At 41.4% G+C, this 19,710-nt stretch overlaps 1 protein-coding gene across 1 annotated transcript in view; it reads left to right on the forward strand.

The window, feature by feature from the left end:
* The window catches only part of MRTFA (myocardin related transcription factor A), a 48,954-nt gene that overhangs the window by 17,726 nt on the left and 11,518 nt on the right, over positions 1-19,710 (forward strand). The window contains exons 2-5 of the mRNA XM_027680170.1: positions 845-910; positions 15,430-15,485; positions 17,392-17,467; positions 18,160-18,321. Of these exons, the coding sequence (XP_027535971.1) occupies positions 845-910; positions 15,430-15,485; positions 17,392-17,467; positions 18,160-18,321 (360 nt within the window). The remainder of the gene's footprint in view (positions 1-844; positions 911-15,429; positions 15,486-17,391; positions 17,468-18,159; positions 18,322-19,710) is intronic.

The raw sequence follows: 19,710 nt of genomic DNA on the forward strand, positions 1-19,710 counted from the left end.
GTCCTAATTTGATGTTTGTGTCTACACATGCATGTGAATTTTTTCTTCAGTTTTGAAAAGTTGCTTTCATATGGAAGATGTCTTTGACTGTAAGAACAATCTAGAATGTTGCTTTGATTGTGTAGTTTAAAGGGAAACTGCTGTTATAAACTAAATGTTGAAACTATGACTATTCCAGAGATTGACATTAGAAAAAACCCAGCTAATTGCATTTCACACCGGTCATGAATATGTTCTGTTATGCTAAAATAAATACGAAAAATTCTAGTGATAAGGGATTTCTTCTGCAGTGGAACAAGGACACTTCCAGACATATCCATGGTATTTCACTTTCACGAGTTGTTTCTGAAGGTGAATTTCTGAGCTGAGGAAGGAAATCAGCCTTGTAATTTAGAGTAACAACCAACAATTTTGTCATATCATTTAATCTGCACATGGTAATTAGAGTTTTCAGGAGTCATTAGCAGCTGGGATGTCACTCTGTGTTTATTGGAGGACTGTCAGCCAGTGTTTGTTTTTTAATATTAATGGTTTGGAAAACAGTTGGTGCTCTAGAAAGAATTGAGAAACAGGCCTGGGTTTGTGGATTTTTATCACCCTGCCAAGACCCTGCGCAACTTCCTTTCCCTCTGCCCGCAGCAGCATACGGAAACCTGACTGCTGCAGGCCACTTCTGCAATTGCAGCAGGGCAGGGGAGCAGGGTGGGAGCGGGGTCTTTTCTTTCTGCTGTTGGCTAGTGCCTTGCCACCCAAAGAAGAAATTAAGATGCATTTGAAAATGTCTCTTCGGTTGTTTCTTGCACTGATGGGTTTCCTTCTCTGTCCTCTCTTTGCTGTCATGCAGTGCTGCAGTTGAAGCTCCAGCAGCGACGCACACGGGAGGAGCTGGTGAGCCAAGGGATCATGCCGCGTAAGTACCACTGGAATTCTTTGTCTTGGTGTTTTTGTGCATGCTTTTTTAGTGGAGAATGGTTTCCCCAATGATTTGAAAGATCAGATTCCCTGCTTCTGCATGAACACCATGGTATATGAGCCCCACCCTGTCCCACCCAACTTGGTCCTTCTGAAATGTTGGTGTGCTGGTGTGGGGCCACCTCCCATACTGAGGAAGAGAGTAATGACTGCAAGTGTAACTGTCCTCCAAAACAATGCTTGCATTTGATCACACTGCGCAGTCTTCAGGAGAACATACTACGTTAGAAGTGCCTTGTATACTTGACACATACTGCTAATCACTCTTTTAACAGGCTTCCTGCCTCTGCAGTTTCTGTTCTTGCAGTTTGTCAGCTCCCCAGACCTCTGAGGCAGTACATACATATTCTATAAACTGACTGAAAACAGGCAGTGTGTACAAGACCTTAACCAACAAGGGACCCTGTTTTATGTTTGTAGCTAGAAAACATGGCTAGAAAGAGCCATATGGGCATCAGCCATTCCTCTCCATGCAGGGGAAGGCAAAATCAGTGGAGCCAGAGAACATTTCTGGATGAACACAAGCTTTAATAAATTCACTGTGAGGTTAATATTGGAGAAGATATTTTTCTTTTTTGTTCCCCTTCTTCCCCTGAAAATGCAGAAAGATATCTGACAAATAGTTTTGTCATCCTTTGGTACCTCTGAACTAGATGACTTACAGTTCACAACTTGAAGCAAGATCAAAGAACGAATGTTTTATTTTTGAGGTCCTCTCACTTTCACTCATCACCTTTAGTAAAAGGCAACGGATCAGGTATGTATTTTCTTCTTTCAAAAGCTTTCCCGTTTCCCTCTTTCACAAGCTTTACTTGAAGACAGTGTAGTAATGTGGAGTTTCTCATTCTTTCTATTTTTGGGGTGCACAGTGTAATATGACACAGTGGTGTGACTTAGACTTTGCCGAAGGTGCAAGATTAGACTGTCAGCTCTCTCTCTGAATGAAGAGAACCTGTTGTAGCACTCTGTTGGCTGGAGTGGCTTGCTGGAAGGCGGTGATCTTCTCAAGATGTTTCTGGCACCCCTACTTAAAATTATGTTACCAAAGCATAAAGGAAAGATTGTCCTGTCTGGATATAGTACATCATGCCTGTTGTCTTATTTTTACTTGGGGAGCTTGTGTACATGCTTCTACAGAATACACTTCTTTTTGGATGAAAGACTAGTGTCCCAGTTAACTGTGCCTTTTTACTAATGCTTCTCAGAAGAAAATGTGCCTGACTTCTTTGTGGTCTCCTGTTTTAGGTGGATATGTATGCAAATACTGTATTAACTTATGTTCAGTACTGACTTTCTTCAAAGTGTGGCTGGCCGAACTTGTGATTCCTGAGAGGGGTCTGTTTTACAGGCCTTTTGAAAATGAGGCCCTTGCAAGTAATTCAAGTCAGGCATCCTGAATAATTAATGAGTCTTAAATTTGCTTAAAATATAGCCTAAATTACTAGTCTTTGCAGATTTGTGCCCTTCATTACTTCATTTTTATCTCTTACACGTGAGTTTTGTGATGGACCAAAGAAAAACGTTTAGTGAAAAATAATTGAGAAAATATTGGTGACACATGAAAAGGTCTTTTCTGCAATGGAGAAAAACCACTTTAGCACATCTGTTCTAAACATGATTTGAAATTAGTTCCTCCCAAGTAATGGTATCATTTACCCATACCTGCCAACTGGAAATAGCCACACATAGTTCCCTGAGCCATTTTTAATGAGAAGATCAGATGTGCGATAAATTGTGACACTTAAAACAAAAGACCCATTTTTAACCAGAGAAGTACAGAGGATGACTAGGGACCATGTTCCTCCTAAAAGCATTACAGAGGCATGACAGCTTTGCTTCTACTTTCATGAGTCCAGAATAGGTATTTTTATTGATGCTGGGAATGTGCAAGCATCCTGTTTTCTTTCATCTCTCTGACCTGCACCCCTTGTCTGTGAAAACATTTAGGTACTTAATCTGGTTCCCCTGCCATCTCCTACTGAACACAGCTATACTGGACTATGTGTCTCCCTCTTGAATTCGTTAGTCAAGAACCAGGCCCCACACAGCCCTTTATGATGATTCAATCATTATTTTCCATTTGGAGAGTCTTAACACTCTTGAAAGAATTGTGATGGTTGCGGTTGTATCTACATTACAGCTTGTGTCAGGAATGTGCTTTTGAAGTGAAGCTCCTGATTACACCTGCCTACTCTACTTTGCTTTGCACCATGAAATGAAGTTTGAGTGTTGGATTAAATTGGGATGAAAGTAAAGTGGAAAATATTCTGCCTAGAGCTAATATGCATTCAGTCCATGGGACTAGACTACAACTTGTCTGGTACCAAACCTCCATTTCACCTTCACTTAGAGTGTGGATGTCAGTTCCTCAGCATCGACCTTGTTTCTGTTTACATTTGGTCTTACTATGCTACCCCACATGTTCGTTTAGATTAGCCTTTCATTCAGATCAGTTCCTGTATCTTGAGGCAAACAGACGTGGAAAAATCCATGAGCCAAATATGGGAGAAGTAAAAGATTTGGTTACACGTTAAAAGCTATCTAGGATGAAAACTCACTTTGGTACCTTTGGTTCTCCTGAGTGCAGTGTAAATCTTACATGCTGTTTAGATTCAACTTGGTGCCCAGAAAGAGAAATTTCATTTCAGGCTTTCATCAACACAAGGTTTTCGGACAGTGTAAATGTGAGGAGTGGGAGAAGACACATTTGTGTCACCTTAAAACAAGCGTGAGAGTCACGCTACTCCTGCTTTGCTTGTTCATAACAGAACCGGGAATTACTTACTTAGTGGAATTTTGTTTATATGATACAGTGGAAAGGCAAATGTTTCAACATTTTTTTACCAAGTACACTTAATCTCGCTTGAAGAACCTTCCCAACCCACCAGCCACCTACAGTAGGGCTATACTTCACTGAAAGATTAGTGTATTGTACTAAGAAATAAAACATTTATAGGCAGTGACAGATGATTCAAAATAATTTGGGTTTATGCTTCATTAATTCTTCTTGCTTTTCTGTTACCACTTCGTGTAACCTTTCCCTAGCAGCAGGATTCATTAGTTGAAGATTAAAATTCTCAATTGCCCGTAGAAAAGAGATGGGAAGCAGGTCTTCACCTGCATCTGACGTACCTGTGATTAGAGCTAGAACGACCGTATCTTGAAAAAAGGAGAGCTGAGTTTTCATGTTTATTCGGGTTTTGGCCTATTTTTTGACAGTGCAAATAGACAAGCTTTTTTGCTATTTGCATTTTTTTGTAGCTATGCAGAGATGATTTTCATCTTCTCATCCTCACAAAATGCAAGTTAAACAAAATCTGCCGTCTGTGCTCAACTCTTTGAACTCTGTCATGCTGTAGAAGAACAGTCAGATGCTGTCATTTTTTACAGTGTCAAATTTAAAGGTTACAGGTATTGTAAGGTTTTTTGGGGGAGTATTAAACACCCCATTTTTCACCCTTGAAAAGAATATTTAAAACCGTAGCCAACGTACATCTGAGTAGAAAGATATGTGGAAAATATCTTCAACTAAAACAGCAAAAGTTTTTAGGGGAAAGACATTTGGCAAATGTAGCAATACTCTGCTATGCAAAATATGTGCCTCTTTTTCTCTTTTGCAAGATTTAAAGCTTCACATGCCCTTTGTTTTATCCATCAGGATTGTGATCTTTGGCTTCTGGCTGCAAACACAAAATGTAGGCAAGCATGCAAGGTTGTCGTGTGGCACAATCCTGCAGGAAAGCTGTTTTACCATCAGATTTATCGAAGCAGATGAAGCAGAAATAGATAATTTCTGGTAATGTGCCTTGTGTTGCTCTATAGTACTGCTTTGTGAGTATCTGAAAGATGACACAGGCAACCTTTGGAAAGGGCACTGTCTGGACTGAAAGCTGGAGGGAAGGCGGCTTCTGTATAGGCTGAGAATTTCCAGGAGCTCCTTTTTCACTTTAGTGTATCTGATGTTTGCCAGTTTTTGTGCCCACATCCAACTCCTCTGACTGTATGTTTATGTTCTGGGATGCAGTATATACAGAATGCATGGCTGTCTGTAGATCCAATAAGTATGGAGTTTGTGCTGGTTTTCTAATGTGACTGCTTTTACAGGTGCTGAAGTGTTTCCATGCCATAGGTCTGTTAATAACACTCCAATGCGGTTTTCCACTTGGATGTGCAGCCTGGTAGATGTTTGAGTGTGTTTCAGAGCACAAGATTTGTGAATCTTGTGCCGCTGTGTTTCAGACTCTCCTGAGTAGAGTGTATTTTTTCTTCAGACTACATGAAGGGAGCGTGTCATGGTTCAATTGCAATGTGTCACATGATTAGAAATGATTGTTATACAGCAGATATCTAATGATTATAATCTGACTAGGTCTCTCATATCACTAGCTGCATTTTTTTGTGGCCATAAGATTATTAGAGAAAATGTAATATTTGTTATAAAACTACAATGCAGTATTTGCTTTTTTGGTGTCTTTGAGACTTTACTGAGGACAAATTCTACAGAAATTGCCATTTACTGGGGTTACTTGGTGATCTAAGGTACAGAATATAGGTTATGCTTTGGCATATCAGTGTGGTTCATCATCTTGACAAAGCTTATATTTGGACTTCTACATCCAGCATAGCTACCATCACAAAAAACCAAGGATCTTTGAGGTACTGATTTCAGGAAGCAAAATGCTTTCCACCTGGGAGTTTCTAAAGTTAAACCATACCTTTAGACTTTACCATCTCAACCCCCAAATTTGGCTATACATACACACTTGTGTTTGTGTAGTAAAAATGCTATTTCTGCTTCAGCCTTTACCTGATAGTCTAATCACTTCTCACCTTTAAAAAAAATAGTTTTTTAAATACTTGATGAAAATTATGCACTTCCAACTTAATTGTATGGCTCTATATTTAATATTTATGATCATATTTTCTTATTTATTCTTACTTCTTATTATGAAGCTGGTCAATTTAGAATATGTGCTGTAATTGAAGGAAACCTGTCAATTGAGGATATAGTCAACTTTTGGCTCCTGTTACACACAATACCTACAGTAGAACATATTAAATGTCAGAAACAAAACAAAAGAAGAAAACTAGTTTTATAAATTGTTTAACTGTTAGTTGTGAAGGAGGAGCATCTTTTTATGTATGTCAAAGAAAGGAGAGGCAATAAGCTGTTGGAACATACACAGTTATCTAATGTGTAGTATTTTTCATGGCACAAACTATTCTGTCATCCTGCTGATGACTTCAGGTGCAATTCTTAATGCCTCAACTATATTTTGACTTCCACATAAAGGCTAGGATAGATGAACTGCTATGCCTGTGTGGAGTTTTACGGGTTCCATACTGTTGCAGTGTGGCCACACAGTCGACATTTCAAGGTTGTTGTGTGTTATATTTGAACTGCAGCTAAAGCAATTGCTTAAACACCCTGAAATAGCTCTTCCTGCTATGTAATGTGTCCCCGTCATTCTCTCACTGCTTTACATATCAGGTCTTTGTAGTGACATTCCTTATAGTTTTATGGAATCTTATTTATAGTAACAAAGCAAAAATACAAATGTTTACTTCCCTGCCATCTAGTGTCTGCTACTCTGCCCATTGACAACTGCTTCACTTTCATACTTATAAGTAGTACTTTCATTTAGGATAAGGAGTTAAAAACAAATGTATGGACTGTAAACATTGTTAACTCCCAGAGTTGTTTAATAAAATGTCCAAACCTGTAAAGTCTTTAAGATCTAAAAATAATAGAGAGTCTCATTGTCAGAGGCCTAATAACTTCATCTAGTTTCTTTGTATTTTTAGATATCTGTCTGTGTGTGTTTGCCATGTGTTTACATAATCTGTGATTAATAAGACATGATCAGAGGAATAGAGTTCATTGTGTTAGTGACGGAAATGTGCTGTTTGCCCTTTCTGAAATTGTAGACAAGTCTGTGCTCAGGTGTTTGATAGGCTGCATTTAGTCCTTGATCCCTGCCATGATAAAAGATTTAACTCTGCCAGTTGCAAGAGAAACATAATCATCTGGGGGAATAAAGTCTGATATGTAATGCAGTTTTTTTCCTGTCATATTCCCACAGTCGTCTTAGGTTCATTCTTACTTATTTGCTGGAAATGGTCTCTCCTTTTTGTGGCCTCACACCTTCCCTGCCCTGGACACTTCAGAAAGTTGTCGGAAGAGTTTGCAAAGGCTGATTATCCATCCAAGGAACAGGCATGAAAAGTGGTCTAGGAATGCATGGATCAAAGGGTTTCTGGTAGAATTTCGTTGTCTCCCTTTTCTTCTTCAGTTTGGACATGGTGTAACCTTAATTGTAGTGAAGCTTTACCTTTTTTATTTTTCATTGCGGCGTTTAGGGAGTCTTTTGAATGCCAGGAGTTACTGGCAATGGGCAAAGCAGGTTATACATTATCTGTAATTGCTGTAAATGTTTTTTGACACAAAGCCGTAGCCATAGTCACCCACAGATCTGATAACTGTTACCATGGGTGACAATTTCCATCTTGCTCCTAAAGGGGATAAACTTTCAGAGAAATTGCACATATCTGTTAGATTTTAAAATAACTCAGTGTTGGGCCTTGAAAAATCTTAGCCCTTTCTGTCAATAATGTTTACTATGACAAATCTATACTTCAGACTTTTCACAGAGTTAATGAAAATCTTAAACTGCATCATAAGGGATATGCTGCTTAATACAGTTACTGACAGTTTGGCTGAATGTGGGCTCTGGAGTGGTGTCTGGTCCAGGCGTTGGAAGCAGCTCAGCCGGTGGTGTTTCCATGGTGAGCTGGGCAGAGGCAGGGCACCAGAGTTCCACCTGTACGTGTGCTTGTGCAGCCAGGGCAAGCCCAATTCAGGGACCTGGAAAGTGGCTTTTTTGGGGAAAAACAGCTCCATGAGCCAGTACACTGTGCAGGCTCATGAGTGTTGATCCATGAGAAAGGGTGGCTCTATGATGTAGGGTGTCAGGGAGGCAGGACTTCAGCTCTGGCTTCCAAAACAGCCCGGGACTCTATCTGTGTTGATTGGAGCAGCTCGGTAGTAGGGAAGACTTGGTAAAGCTGTAGCACTGTAGCTGTAATGCCATGCTTTGGCAGTGCTGGCAACAGTAACAACGTGGGAAAGAACCTTTCTCCGGCATTTGTTCTGTTTGGGACTAGGAACACTCATAATTCTTTGATCACAATAACATTGTTATTGAAGGGTGTCATTGAAGGACAAAGCTATATTTGTTTGGGTGCCAGAGATGTGCTTCTTACCTTCATAAATATATTTAGGTTGGCTTTTTTAGGGTAATCTTAATTTTTAATTTTCTGAGTTTATGTAATTTGGGATTTGAATAATCACAATTTACCAGCTGTGGCTTCTTTTCCTATCCTTAACTTGATACTCATAGTTTAGCCTTAATCCAAGGTCACTTACCAATGTCGGGGTATGATATCAGCAAGAATTCTCAAGTATGATCCGATGTGTGTACTGGATGTGAAACTCTCCGGAGCTGCTAATGGAGAAAAGGGTGCTGATGGAGATCTCTTCTCTCAGCTGTGTAATCCCCAGCCCCTTTTCATATTTCTACAGCATATTGCTCTTTGATACTGCCCCACTAGCAAGATGACAGTCCCTTCTGTGTACATGACCCTGTTTTTGAATACCTTTTTCTTTCATGCTATGAGAAATGCTTTTTGGAGGTGGGGTGAAGGTGAAGCGAGGAAGAAAGTGCCTTGCTCTGTGGTTCAAGTTTTGTGTCTCTTACCAAATGCTATGCGTTGGGAGCCCCACCCTGAACCGACAGAGGAAGTCATCAAGCCTATTTGCAGCACTTTATTTCATCTTTTTACGAAAGCATAGTAAACAAGAGAGTGTAACCAGAATTTGGTTGAGAGCAGGGGGGAGTAACTGCAGCAGAAGGCCTTCTGCCGTTCTGAATTAAATCAGTGTGTCTGAGGTTGGGTTTGACGTGACACAATCTTCTCTTTGTCATAGCAAGGGAAGGTTTTTTCTTTCCCTTAGGAATGGATCTAACTGAAGAGCAAAGTATTTGACTCTGTATTCTGAATTTAGCTGTAGCCTTTTTACAAACATTGCATGTTGTCTTACCGACTGATTTGCAGTTCAAATGTCACCGTATTGTCTATGAAGAGCTAGATACTATGGCCAAGGAAAGCTCATGTGCTGCCTCTCTTCTGTCAGTCTACAAGTCTGATAGCCTTGAGTAGTGATCTTACTGATTGCAGAAGGCTTTGCAGCCTCTCCTCCCCCCAAGACACTTGAGCTGTGAGGATCTGTGTAGATCCTTTTGCCTTTCTTTCTTCCCTGTATTTGGTTCCTTTCAAACCTCAGTGTCTTCTGTCAGTTACATAAGTAAATGCAGGGTATATGGATATTTTGACCTCTTCTTAGTAGCTGGGCCAGTCCCTTCCCCTGCTGTGTTTCATTCTCAGTGTCTCAATCTAGTTCTGATTCCACTTATTTCTCACACTAGGTAACAGGAACCTGAAGATCTGCATATGAATGTATTTGAAAGCAGAGCTAAAATCTGCTTTTGTACACTGCAGGGTAAACCCTGAACAGTAATGTTTTGAGCCATTTTACCCAGATTTTTGTCTCTGCTGTTATACTGGAGATTTGGGTTTGATTCCTGGGCCTCGATTCAATCTGTTTATAACAGCACCAGTTTGGTGCTTTGCAGCAGTATCTCAAGGTCAGGCTGGATGGGGCTCTGAGCAACTTTGTCTAGTGGAAGGTGTCCCTGCCCATGGCAGGGGGGTTGGAACGAGGTGATCTCTAAGGTAGGTCCCTTCCAACCCAAATCATTCTATGATTCTATGTTTCATTCACACTTTGGCATCTGCAAAATGTGGCTTGGACTGAGGGAACACTGAAATCATGCATTGCAGTTTTGGTCCCAGTTTCATAGGAATTAATACATTGCTTTGAAGGAAAGATCAGCAACTTTTGTCTCTGTGCTTTGTATGGAAAGGTGTGCATCAATGTAGATGGTCTTGTGTGCTGCTGCTTAGCTTTGGGGGGGTCAGATGGAAGGACAGTCGTTGCAATGTATAGCTGCAACATTTTTGAAGCAGGGTGGAGGCACAAAACAGTTGCATCATTGATTTGCAGAGAGATTTCTCATGGTAGCTAAGGGTGTGACCACAAAGATACTAATGCTTCACGAATTCTGGAGATGCAGCATCAAAATGCTCCACAACAAGCAGCAGAGAGACTAAAAAAATAGACTGTATGTGGTGGGAGTTTCAGGAGATTCTTGCTAGCTAGCCTGTCTGTGGTAGGAATATCATGTCCTGCTGTCTGTCATCTAAAGGTGAGGGATAAAGCTCATCCTTCTGACAGCAGATGTTGCAAACTGCCAGACAGTTGTCCAAGTGGGACAAAGGTATGTACAACTCAGTGAAGGGCACCTGCTGGACTGTGCTGTCCCAAACCCTGTTGGTGATGCTATTGTCCCTTTGTCACTGAACCAATTTTAGTGCTTGTTCCTCCATTTGTAAAACCAGGCTGTTCTCTTGTGGAGGATGGGACGACTTGAAGATGTGGGGGCTGTGGTTCAGCAGCGTGAGGGCTCCTGCTGCAATGCTGGCCTTAAATCCAGCCTCTCATTTCTGACTTGGTCTGGCAGGGCAGTTGTGCTCAGCTTTGCTGACACTATTATTTGTGGAGCCATGCTCTACACCAGCATACCAGTCCAGGTTAAAATAACTCTTTCAAAACAACTGTGATCTGACTCCACAAATGGTTTTGTCAGCATAACCGAGGGCTAGCATGCTTTATCCCAGGCCTAGGTACAGGAACCAGGGCAGAAGTGTAACTGCAGTTTGCTGCTGATGAAAACACCACATACATATCATGTAGAGACAAAATCAGAAAGGCAGGCAGGAGGTTCACCTGACTGAAATTGGGCATTGCAGAAGTTACTTCTGCATTCTCACCTATTTCTTTTCTGCATACAACGGGAAACAAAAACTCAACAGCTAATACTACAGTTGTAGTTTGGCAAGTTTGGTGGGTTTTTTTGACAGAATCAACTAGGTTGGAAAAGACCTCAGAGATCATCGAGGCCTCTGGCAGCACTCTGTTCTCATCAGGGGCTCACTCAAAGTTGGCTAGTTAGTTGGATCAAGGATTCAAACCAAGGTAACTCCGGGGAGGGGCAAGTGCCATGGGGAGGTGCTGGAGTTACTTTATGGCGATAGTTCCGTAGTAGAGCTCCCTGTGCAGTGCAAGTACAGTTGGAGCATCAAAGGCAAGGCAGAAACATGTGGGACATGGGAATGGGGAGAAAAAGAGATCATTACTTAAACTGGACCTACCAGCAGACTAAATATTTGTTGAACTGCCTCCCAGGGAAGTCAGGGTGTTAAATATGTTTTTGCACTTCTTGGACAGTGCTTGAGACAGGCTTGCCTGATGTTCTTGGAAGCAACCTGGGACTATTGAAGCTGCCTATGCAACTGATGAGGGAACAGTACTGGAATACAGGCTTGGTGTTAGACTGGGAGGGTGTGCTAAGCAGGGCTTTTGGGTGGAGTGGGAAGGGAGAAGATCAGTGTTTGACATGAATCAGTATTTTCAGTAATCTGATGTAAACGAGGGAACAGTCTGCATGTTTATTAAGCTTGCAGGTTAGTAGGGTGGGAGGAAGACAGGATTGGGACTCACAGTATTTGGAGAAGCCAAGAATGGATGTGGGATAAAACCAAAGAGAAAGGCAGAATCTCTACGTTTTGTAATGCTAAGTCAGTGGCATGAATTAAGGATGGAGAATGGCTCACTAGGTAGCAGCTCTACAGAATAGGATTGGAGACCTTTCATGGTTTGTGAAACAAGCATAAGTGAACATTATGCATTTTATGTACACAAAAAAAAAGGCAAACTGGCTGGGACATATAACTGAGAAGTGTTATTTAATAATCATTTAACTCTATAAAAGCTGATAAATTCTAGGCTAGAATATATATCTACCCAGTTCTGGACACTATACTTCAAGAAAAATGCAGATCAAATGGAAGTCCAAAAGAGAGCAAACAAGCAAAGGTCTGGATAGTGTTATCTGTAAGGGGAGATTGAATCAGCTGGCTTTGGTCATTTATATAATGGAAGATTGTAGGAGAACCAAAGTTTTCAAATATCTTAGGGATAGATGCAAAGAGAAAGAGAATAAATTGTTCTTTTTAATGATTGCAGGTAAGGCAGGAAATAAAGAGTATAAACTGTAGGAAGGGAAATGTAAGTTAGACATTCAGAAAGTTTTTAAATAGTAAGGACATCTATGCACCAGGATAATTTCTCAGAAATAATATTGCATTTTTTTCATGAGAGCTCTCCCAAGAACAGGTTAGACAAACTACTGTAAGGAATTGTTTAGTATATTTTGTCAAGCCTGAGCAGTCAGAAAGCATCAGGTGATTGGAGTTTCCTCATCCCTAACCATCTGTGGTTGTATCTGCTGCTTCAGGTACTGAGGGCTGTGGACATGGATCCTGTCTCAGTGATAAAATGCTGCCCTGTGCCCACCTGGTTAGCAAAGCATTTGCTCCACCAGCTCAGCCACTCATTTAGGTGCACTGTCAGAATGAGCCAGAATAGCTGTTATGGCTTTATTGGGTAATTTTGGGTAGAATGGATAAAGCAGCACTTTGGTGCAAGTCAGACAGTTATGGGGGACAGGAATAGTTTTGCAGGGATCAGTGCTAAGTGGCCAGGAAGGGCAGTGGTAGGAGCTAGAAAAGGGGCATATCTGCACTGTGGGTTTCCTGTAGAGCTTATCCAGAGCCTTACTGCTTCAGAGTTCTTCAAAGGATTATATTTTTCCTTTTCTTTCATTTGCTATAGTTGAGTTAACTGAGTTGCTCCACAGCTCTGGGCTAAGTAGTCATTTCAAAGCCAGAAAAATGTGCAAGGCTTAGTTAACTTCAAATGGAGTATGATTTTACAGTAGACACCCTCTTATGACATGTCTGCCCTATCCTAGATTGCTGAGGGAAGCAGTGAAGGATTTGTGCCCTCTTGACATTTTCGGAGTTCGAATATGAAGTCCTCTGTCATGTTGCCAGCCCAGAGAGCCACATCTCAGTGCACGTTTCCAGAGGACTAGTCACGACAGACTGAAATTGTTTTTTACAGATTGTTCCTGTAGCAGCTCTGCATTGCTTACTATTTAATGTGCATGTGTTTCGGGGGAGGGTTTTTCTGTTTTCCTGCTCAGGGATTCTTTTCTCGCTTTGTTCTTCTGTATTGCAAGAATTTTCCTGGACTACCTGTGACACCAGCTGAACTCCTGAAGTTGACTTTTCTGACCGTTAGCTGTGGTCAGGGAAATGTCACTTAAAGGTCATCTACTGTCTCATACTGACAACAGAGGTAGGCAGGAGGGAGAGAGCAAAGAATTACTGCTGTGCCTGCACATTCTGGTGGTAGAGAGCTTTTGACGACTCAAGTCCTGCTTCACTTGTATCCAGGGTAGATGTTTATGCAGATTTATATATTGCATGCTATCTTTGCCCAGGTGTACCTGAGCTTTTATTTCACTCTTCTGTGATATGCATACAATGAAAGGTGTGCTTAAGTTCAGGCATGTACATATTCACAAACAGTTCATGTGACTTGAAAAGAGTATTTGTTTCTTGCTCTTCATTGAAGTGCGATGGCCAGACTGCCCAGGAAGCCTCATTGCCTGCATCAGCTGTGCCTGAGGCCTAGTTGATGCCTCAGCTAGCCAGTGAAGTTTTTTGCGTTATTTTTCTAGTTATTGCAAAACCATATCCCTACCATATCTCTTTGGTTTATCTCAAAGTGCATTTCACAGCTTGTGCAACTTTCTCTGGTTATTTCTATCCATAACCAGATTGTATGAAACTAATCTGAACAGGAACTATTTGCCGCATTGTTGTAGGGGTCTGTATACTCACTACGGTTAGTTTTCAGTTATTGTTAATTTATTCTACAGATTATTCATCATTCACTTCTGTAGTCTGAATTCCATCTATGATGCTGTGGTGTGTTCAGAATTCCTGCCATTTGGAGTAAATTCTACTTTTTAGCCCATTGATGTGAACCTAGAGGGACTCTCTGTATTACACAGAACACGTGTGTCCTAACACCTTGTCTGTGGCTACTCCATTTCATTCTGTAGGAAAGAGTTTGGAAGGCTATACATGCATTAGGAGTAGTTTCTTACCTTGCATTTATGCGAGGGCTTTTATTTTTGAATAGTCTTTTGAGATTTCATTATGAAGTTACATTTGAGAAATACTTAATCACTGGTCTTAATTTAAAAATAACATGAGCAGATTATGTTTCATAGGACCTAGATACAATACTTTAGAGCTACTAACTGCATGAGTTTAGTTTTCTGTCTTCAAAAGACGTGCAACTTACATTTAAAGCTAAAGTTCTTTAACTTTTCGGTTTAGTTTGATGGTAATTCCGGTAGTTTAAAATGTGAATATTTCAGAAATATGAAAAGAAATTATTATGGCCCCTTCAGCTAGTTCTCAATACAAGCCACAATATGATTGTTTAAAAAAAACCAAGCTACTTGCAGCTTCAGGGAAACTGTGAGGAGCTAGTGACACTTACCGTTGTCTCCCTCTTTCTCTGGTCCTACTGTGGGACGTGAGGTTTGTGTGCTCCAGAGGAGCCAGGCAGAGTGAGAGATTCCTCCAGGGTTAGTGCGGTCCTGGACAGCAGAGGATCAGTTTCTTAAAACATGATCCGTTTTGGCTCTGGTTTTATACAGGGCCCCAGGGGGCGAGAAGGTCTGTTATATGGAGAGCTGCTGTTAATTCCTCAAGTTGTGGTTTTCTGTCAGCAGACAGATGTGCTTTCCTGTCCAACTGTTCCTGTTCTCACGACAGTTTCTCTTACATGGAGCAATATATATGTCCTGTGGACCTGCAGAATTTGCAGCTAGCCCTTCCATGTACGCAAAACACAGGTGCAGATTAAGGGGAGACTCGGAGCTTCCTTTGACATCAAAAGACAGTAAAGAGGATTTACAGTTCATTAGGATTGTCCTCCACCCTTCCAACCATTTCACGTATCTCTTCAGTGTTTCAGAACCATTCTCTTAAGGGTCCTGGATATCTTACTCTCCGTTGAAGCTTGTAAAAGACTTTAGTTGGGGGGCTGTTTTTGATTCATGTTCTTGGACCCAACTGTGTGAACAATGGTTAGTTTGACTAGAAGTGTACCTGTATTAGACTCTCCAGCAGCCCACAAAAACTTCAGGTCAGTTCCTGTGTCTCCCGTGCTGTCAAATGGAGTATGTCAATTCACACTGCTTTATGCCAGCTGGAGATCTGGTCCAGTGTGTTGGAAGATGCAGGAGGCAGTTGCTGTGGTGTATTTGTTAACTTAGTTGGCCTGAAATGGTTGTGAAGTGAGAGAACTTCCATCATTCTAAGTCATTCTCCAAATGTTTTTCCTCTCAACAGCTCTGAAAAGTCCAGCTGCATTTCATGAACAAAGAAGGAGTTTGGAGCGGGCCAGGGTAAGATGCAATATAATCTTCAATGTTTTGGGAAAGTCAGGAATAGTATGTCTTATGTTTTGGGTGTCCGGTAGCTGTTAATGAGATGTAGAAGGGAATTGTTCATATTCTGGATGTAACACAGCACTGCATAGTCAGAGGTGTATTGGATGGGATATTCTGTAGCTTGCATGTGGTGGTGGTTAACCCTTAGTGAACTGGTTGTGCCTAAAACCAATTGAATATGGTGCCTGGATTTTCCCTGGAGTCTTCTTTCTGGAAGTCACTGATACTCTTCTTTCCCACTCTCCATACACTTTACATTTCTGTTTTTATGGTGTCTGTTTTTCCCTTAAGTGCTCTTACCATATTGAGCTCAGTTCTATCTTGGAGGAAAGGTTTTCTGTTACCTGCACATGCAATTGTGTATCTAGGACATTAGAAATTGAAAATTTAACAGAGAGGATCCCTCCAAAATCTTGTGACGCTGAAATTACAGAGACTTCTGACTCTATAGAAAGAGGAAGCCAGGCATCACACTTCATACAGCACCTTTGCTAACTAGGGGGTTTCTTGATGATTTCTGTTCCTCAAAAGGCCTCTGGGAATATTTTTTTTCTGATTAGCCTCCAGCAGAATGAAACCTGTTATGACTGCAAGGCTAAGTTTTGTTTTAAAGTGAAAGCAACATAAAAAAAAGAACAGCTGCAATTAAGACCTGTAAGGGAGTATTAGCCCTTTAAACTGTGGAAGGATTGGAACAGGGGACCCTTAAGACCAGTGATCCAAAGGCTTTTGCTTATTTCTCCTCTTTTTTCCTGAAACATTCTTATTAAGTTAATATTTTGATGTGGGCAATTGACCAACTGTGGTGCAGTTTTCTGACTGACTAATTTTTTTTTCTCTGAAGGCCATCCTGTTGGCCAGTACTTCCCAGTCTGTTACCCACTGCTTCCAGCTTCCCATTCCTGGGCTGTGTAAAGGGTAACATGTTCAGCCCAACAGGGTCATCTCTGTATATTGCTCTGTAATGCATGCTTCAAAGACAGAGCTAAAAGCAGCTCTGGAAGTGAAATGCGTATTTGGCTTCTGCCCACCAAGGGGCTGCATGGGGTCTTGAGCTTAACAAATAACATATCTTTAAACAATTGAAGAGTATGACCAAACCACAAGTCAGTCCTGAATGCCAGCAGGACATGAAAGTGTTTGCTGTGAACAATGGAACCAATGCATTTATCTTTAATGTAAAAAGAAATGTCATGAATTTCACCCTGACACAAGTTAGTGGTGGTGCATAAAAGGAGAAAAGAGAACTTTAGCTCTTGAAGAAGTCTTTTCCAGTTTCTGTTTGTGGAGCAGTGTTGTGCAATTAGACTGAGGTGATTACAGTAGAAGGTCATCTTTAGAGTAAGCTCATTGTCTCGGTGCTCTGGCACAGGTGATAGGCCCCTTCTCTGTTCTGTGTTTATTTAGATCTCAGTAATGACTAAAGGAGACCCCTGGTGGCCTAGTGGTTAGCATGCAGGACTCTCACTGCTGCGACCCGGGTTCGATTCCTCGGTCTCCCGGGTAGATGGAACCCGTGTTTGCCCTGTGAGGCCATCCATCTATGAGAAGGTCACTCTAAACAAACCTACGTCCTGAGGACCTCACTGCCATTGTCCAAGCTTGCTTGGCCCCGGCAGATGAACCTTAGGATTAAAGGGTGGGCTCAGTTCAGCGCAGGCTGTGTCTCACCTAAAAAACCCATTGCGCAGGCTGGAAAGGTAAAAGACCTTTCCCCAGATCTTCGTTCGCGAAGACTGGCCATTATTATTTATTATAATGACTAAAGATGGTTGTTTCTCTTCTTTGTGCCATTCAAGATTACCTCACTCCTGTGTCTGATCAACTGAAATTGGTTCTTGCTTGTCTGTTTTTGCTACAGACAGAGGACTATCTGAAACGGAAAATCCGGTCCCGGCCAGAGAGATCAGAGCTGGTTAGGATGCACATTCTGGAAGGTATGGCATGTGCTGAACACATTGACAATTGACAATTGACATTGACAATAAACTTTATCATAATTACTTATTTAACAGGTTTCTATTTTTAACAGCTTTTCTGTTGTGACTCCCAAGTCTTCCTTTCACTTGGGAGTGGGCAGAAGATCATGCCTGTTGCATGATTCCTTGGGAGGGATTCAACTCTGCTTGCTTGGAGATTATTCTCAGAAGAATCTGTATGTGAATTCAAATTGTGCGGTTTTGTGTAGCTGAGCAACAATGGAATAGAATGACCATGGATTGCTCTTCTACTAAGCTAAGACACTGTGAAACATCCAGGAGGAAGTGAGGCAGATTTGATCTATTTTAATAAAAGAGGGAGTGCTGTGCTGCTGCTGAGCAGCACATCTTTGGACACAACCGGAAAGGAAAAGATGAATGAGAATTGGGTGACATCAGTTTGAGAACAGTAAAGCTGTCTTATTCTGGAGTCACAAGGGCTACTGTAGTAATCCTTGTAACTTAAATATACATAGTATCTAATGTGTCTTTATAGTGCATAGTTATCCATTGTTATCTGCAACCATTTTTCTATACAGTTACCTACTGTGATCTACAGTTACCTTTCTGAATAGAATTAAAATACTGCTGAAGGGCATGGGTTGACCGTTGCTGGATTTATGCCATTTTATTTACTTTCCCCCAAACAGAGACCTCAGCTGAACCCTCCTTACAGGCTAAGCAGCTGAAGCTGAAGAGAGCCAGACTGGCAGATGACCTTAATGAGAAGATAGCGCAGAGGCCAGGCCCCATGGAGCTGGTGGAGAAGAATATCTTGCCTGTGGAATCGAGCCTGAAGGAAGCTATTATTGGTAAGGCCAGAGGAGGATCTATGCTGAGGGCATTTCCCACAGGTGGCTGTGATTAACTATCAGTTCACCTGCCTGTCTAATAGAGTGCAATGCCATGGCTGGCCTTGTTTTCCTATCTCAGAATCATGGGCTTTCAGCCCCAAGGATTCTGAAAAGCAGAACTCCCTCTGGCCCAGATAGTGCTACAGAAACATTAAATTACAGGGAGTGTGGACATCCCAGAATAATGTGAAAGGAACTGTATACCCTAAAGACTTGAAAGAACGTTGAAGATTGAATTCCCTAGATTCTCTCCTTAAAAATCTCTCTCTCCCTATAACATGTCAACAACCTTGGTTAGGAAGAACCCACTGACTTACTCAGATCAGCGAGAGGAGACAGGATATAAACAGGTGTGATGAAACAAAAGATGTCTGTGAACTTAAAAACTTCAGAGGATTCAAACCCTTTAAAAATAAACCAGAACAGATGTAAATCATGCCAGCGCCATTCCAAGGGCTGAAAGGAATGCTGAGGAATAGCCTTCCCACTGCCTCAGCAGTGCTCTTTCCTGTCTCCCCAGACTGAGCAGTCTGTGTGTCTGTGGTTATTCATCCCCTCAAACATGCACAGCTACTTTAAAGACAAATGGGACACAACTGTGAGCAAGACGGAATACTTTTCATAAAAAAGGAAAAGGACAATGTTGTGAGAGAGCATGGCTTCACTGTTGAACAAGAAGTAGTCAAGGGAGGGTGAGCTTGTGAACTGGATAATAAGAGGTGTGCCTTCCTTCTGACTAAGCAAAGTACACCTCTGGATTTCTGTTGCTTTTAAGTGAGGTGCAAATGATAGTATTTTCCTTCTTAACAGGATTAATTTGAGAAAATGTAGTCTAAAAAACATTGGTACATTACACATGTACACTCATGTGAATTTACCTGCTGGGCATGTAGATAGACAAAAATGTTAATAGCAGTCAGGGCCATCACCACTTAATCCATAGCCCTTTTTGCTTGTAAGACTAGAGGACAATTTGGGATTCTGTCTTCCAAGACGGAAGAATCCAAGAGAGATTCTACCTTCCCACACACAGGATGAACACCAAAGAAACCATAACTCAACCTTACACTGTCTGACCATCTTCTTCTTTGGTGCCATGCCACAGAGCTGGGTTTGGGCATAGTTAAGTGTCTCTTCTTATACTTACTGATCTTGTCTGGCTAAGAAGCAAGGGAAGTGGTTCCCCCCCAGTCTGCATCATTTTATTCTACTAGTAGCAGAGGTGAATGTGAACACTTAAACCTGATCCAGTTTGGGCTCTGTTCTCTCATGTTCAGTTGGTGCTTTAGGCACAACTCTCTCCATCACATCATTGTCTTTGTGAAACATCGCGTCAAGTGATTTCTT

Source organism: Neopelma chrysocephalum, unplaced genomic scaffold (genome assembly GCF_003984885.1).
Source record: "Neopelma chrysocephalum unplaced genomic scaffold, ASM398488v2 Primary Assembly neopelma1_59, whole genome shotgun sequence".
Lineage (NCBI taxonomy): Eukaryota > Metazoa > Chordata > Aves > Passeriformes > Pipridae > Neopelma > Neopelma chrysocephalum.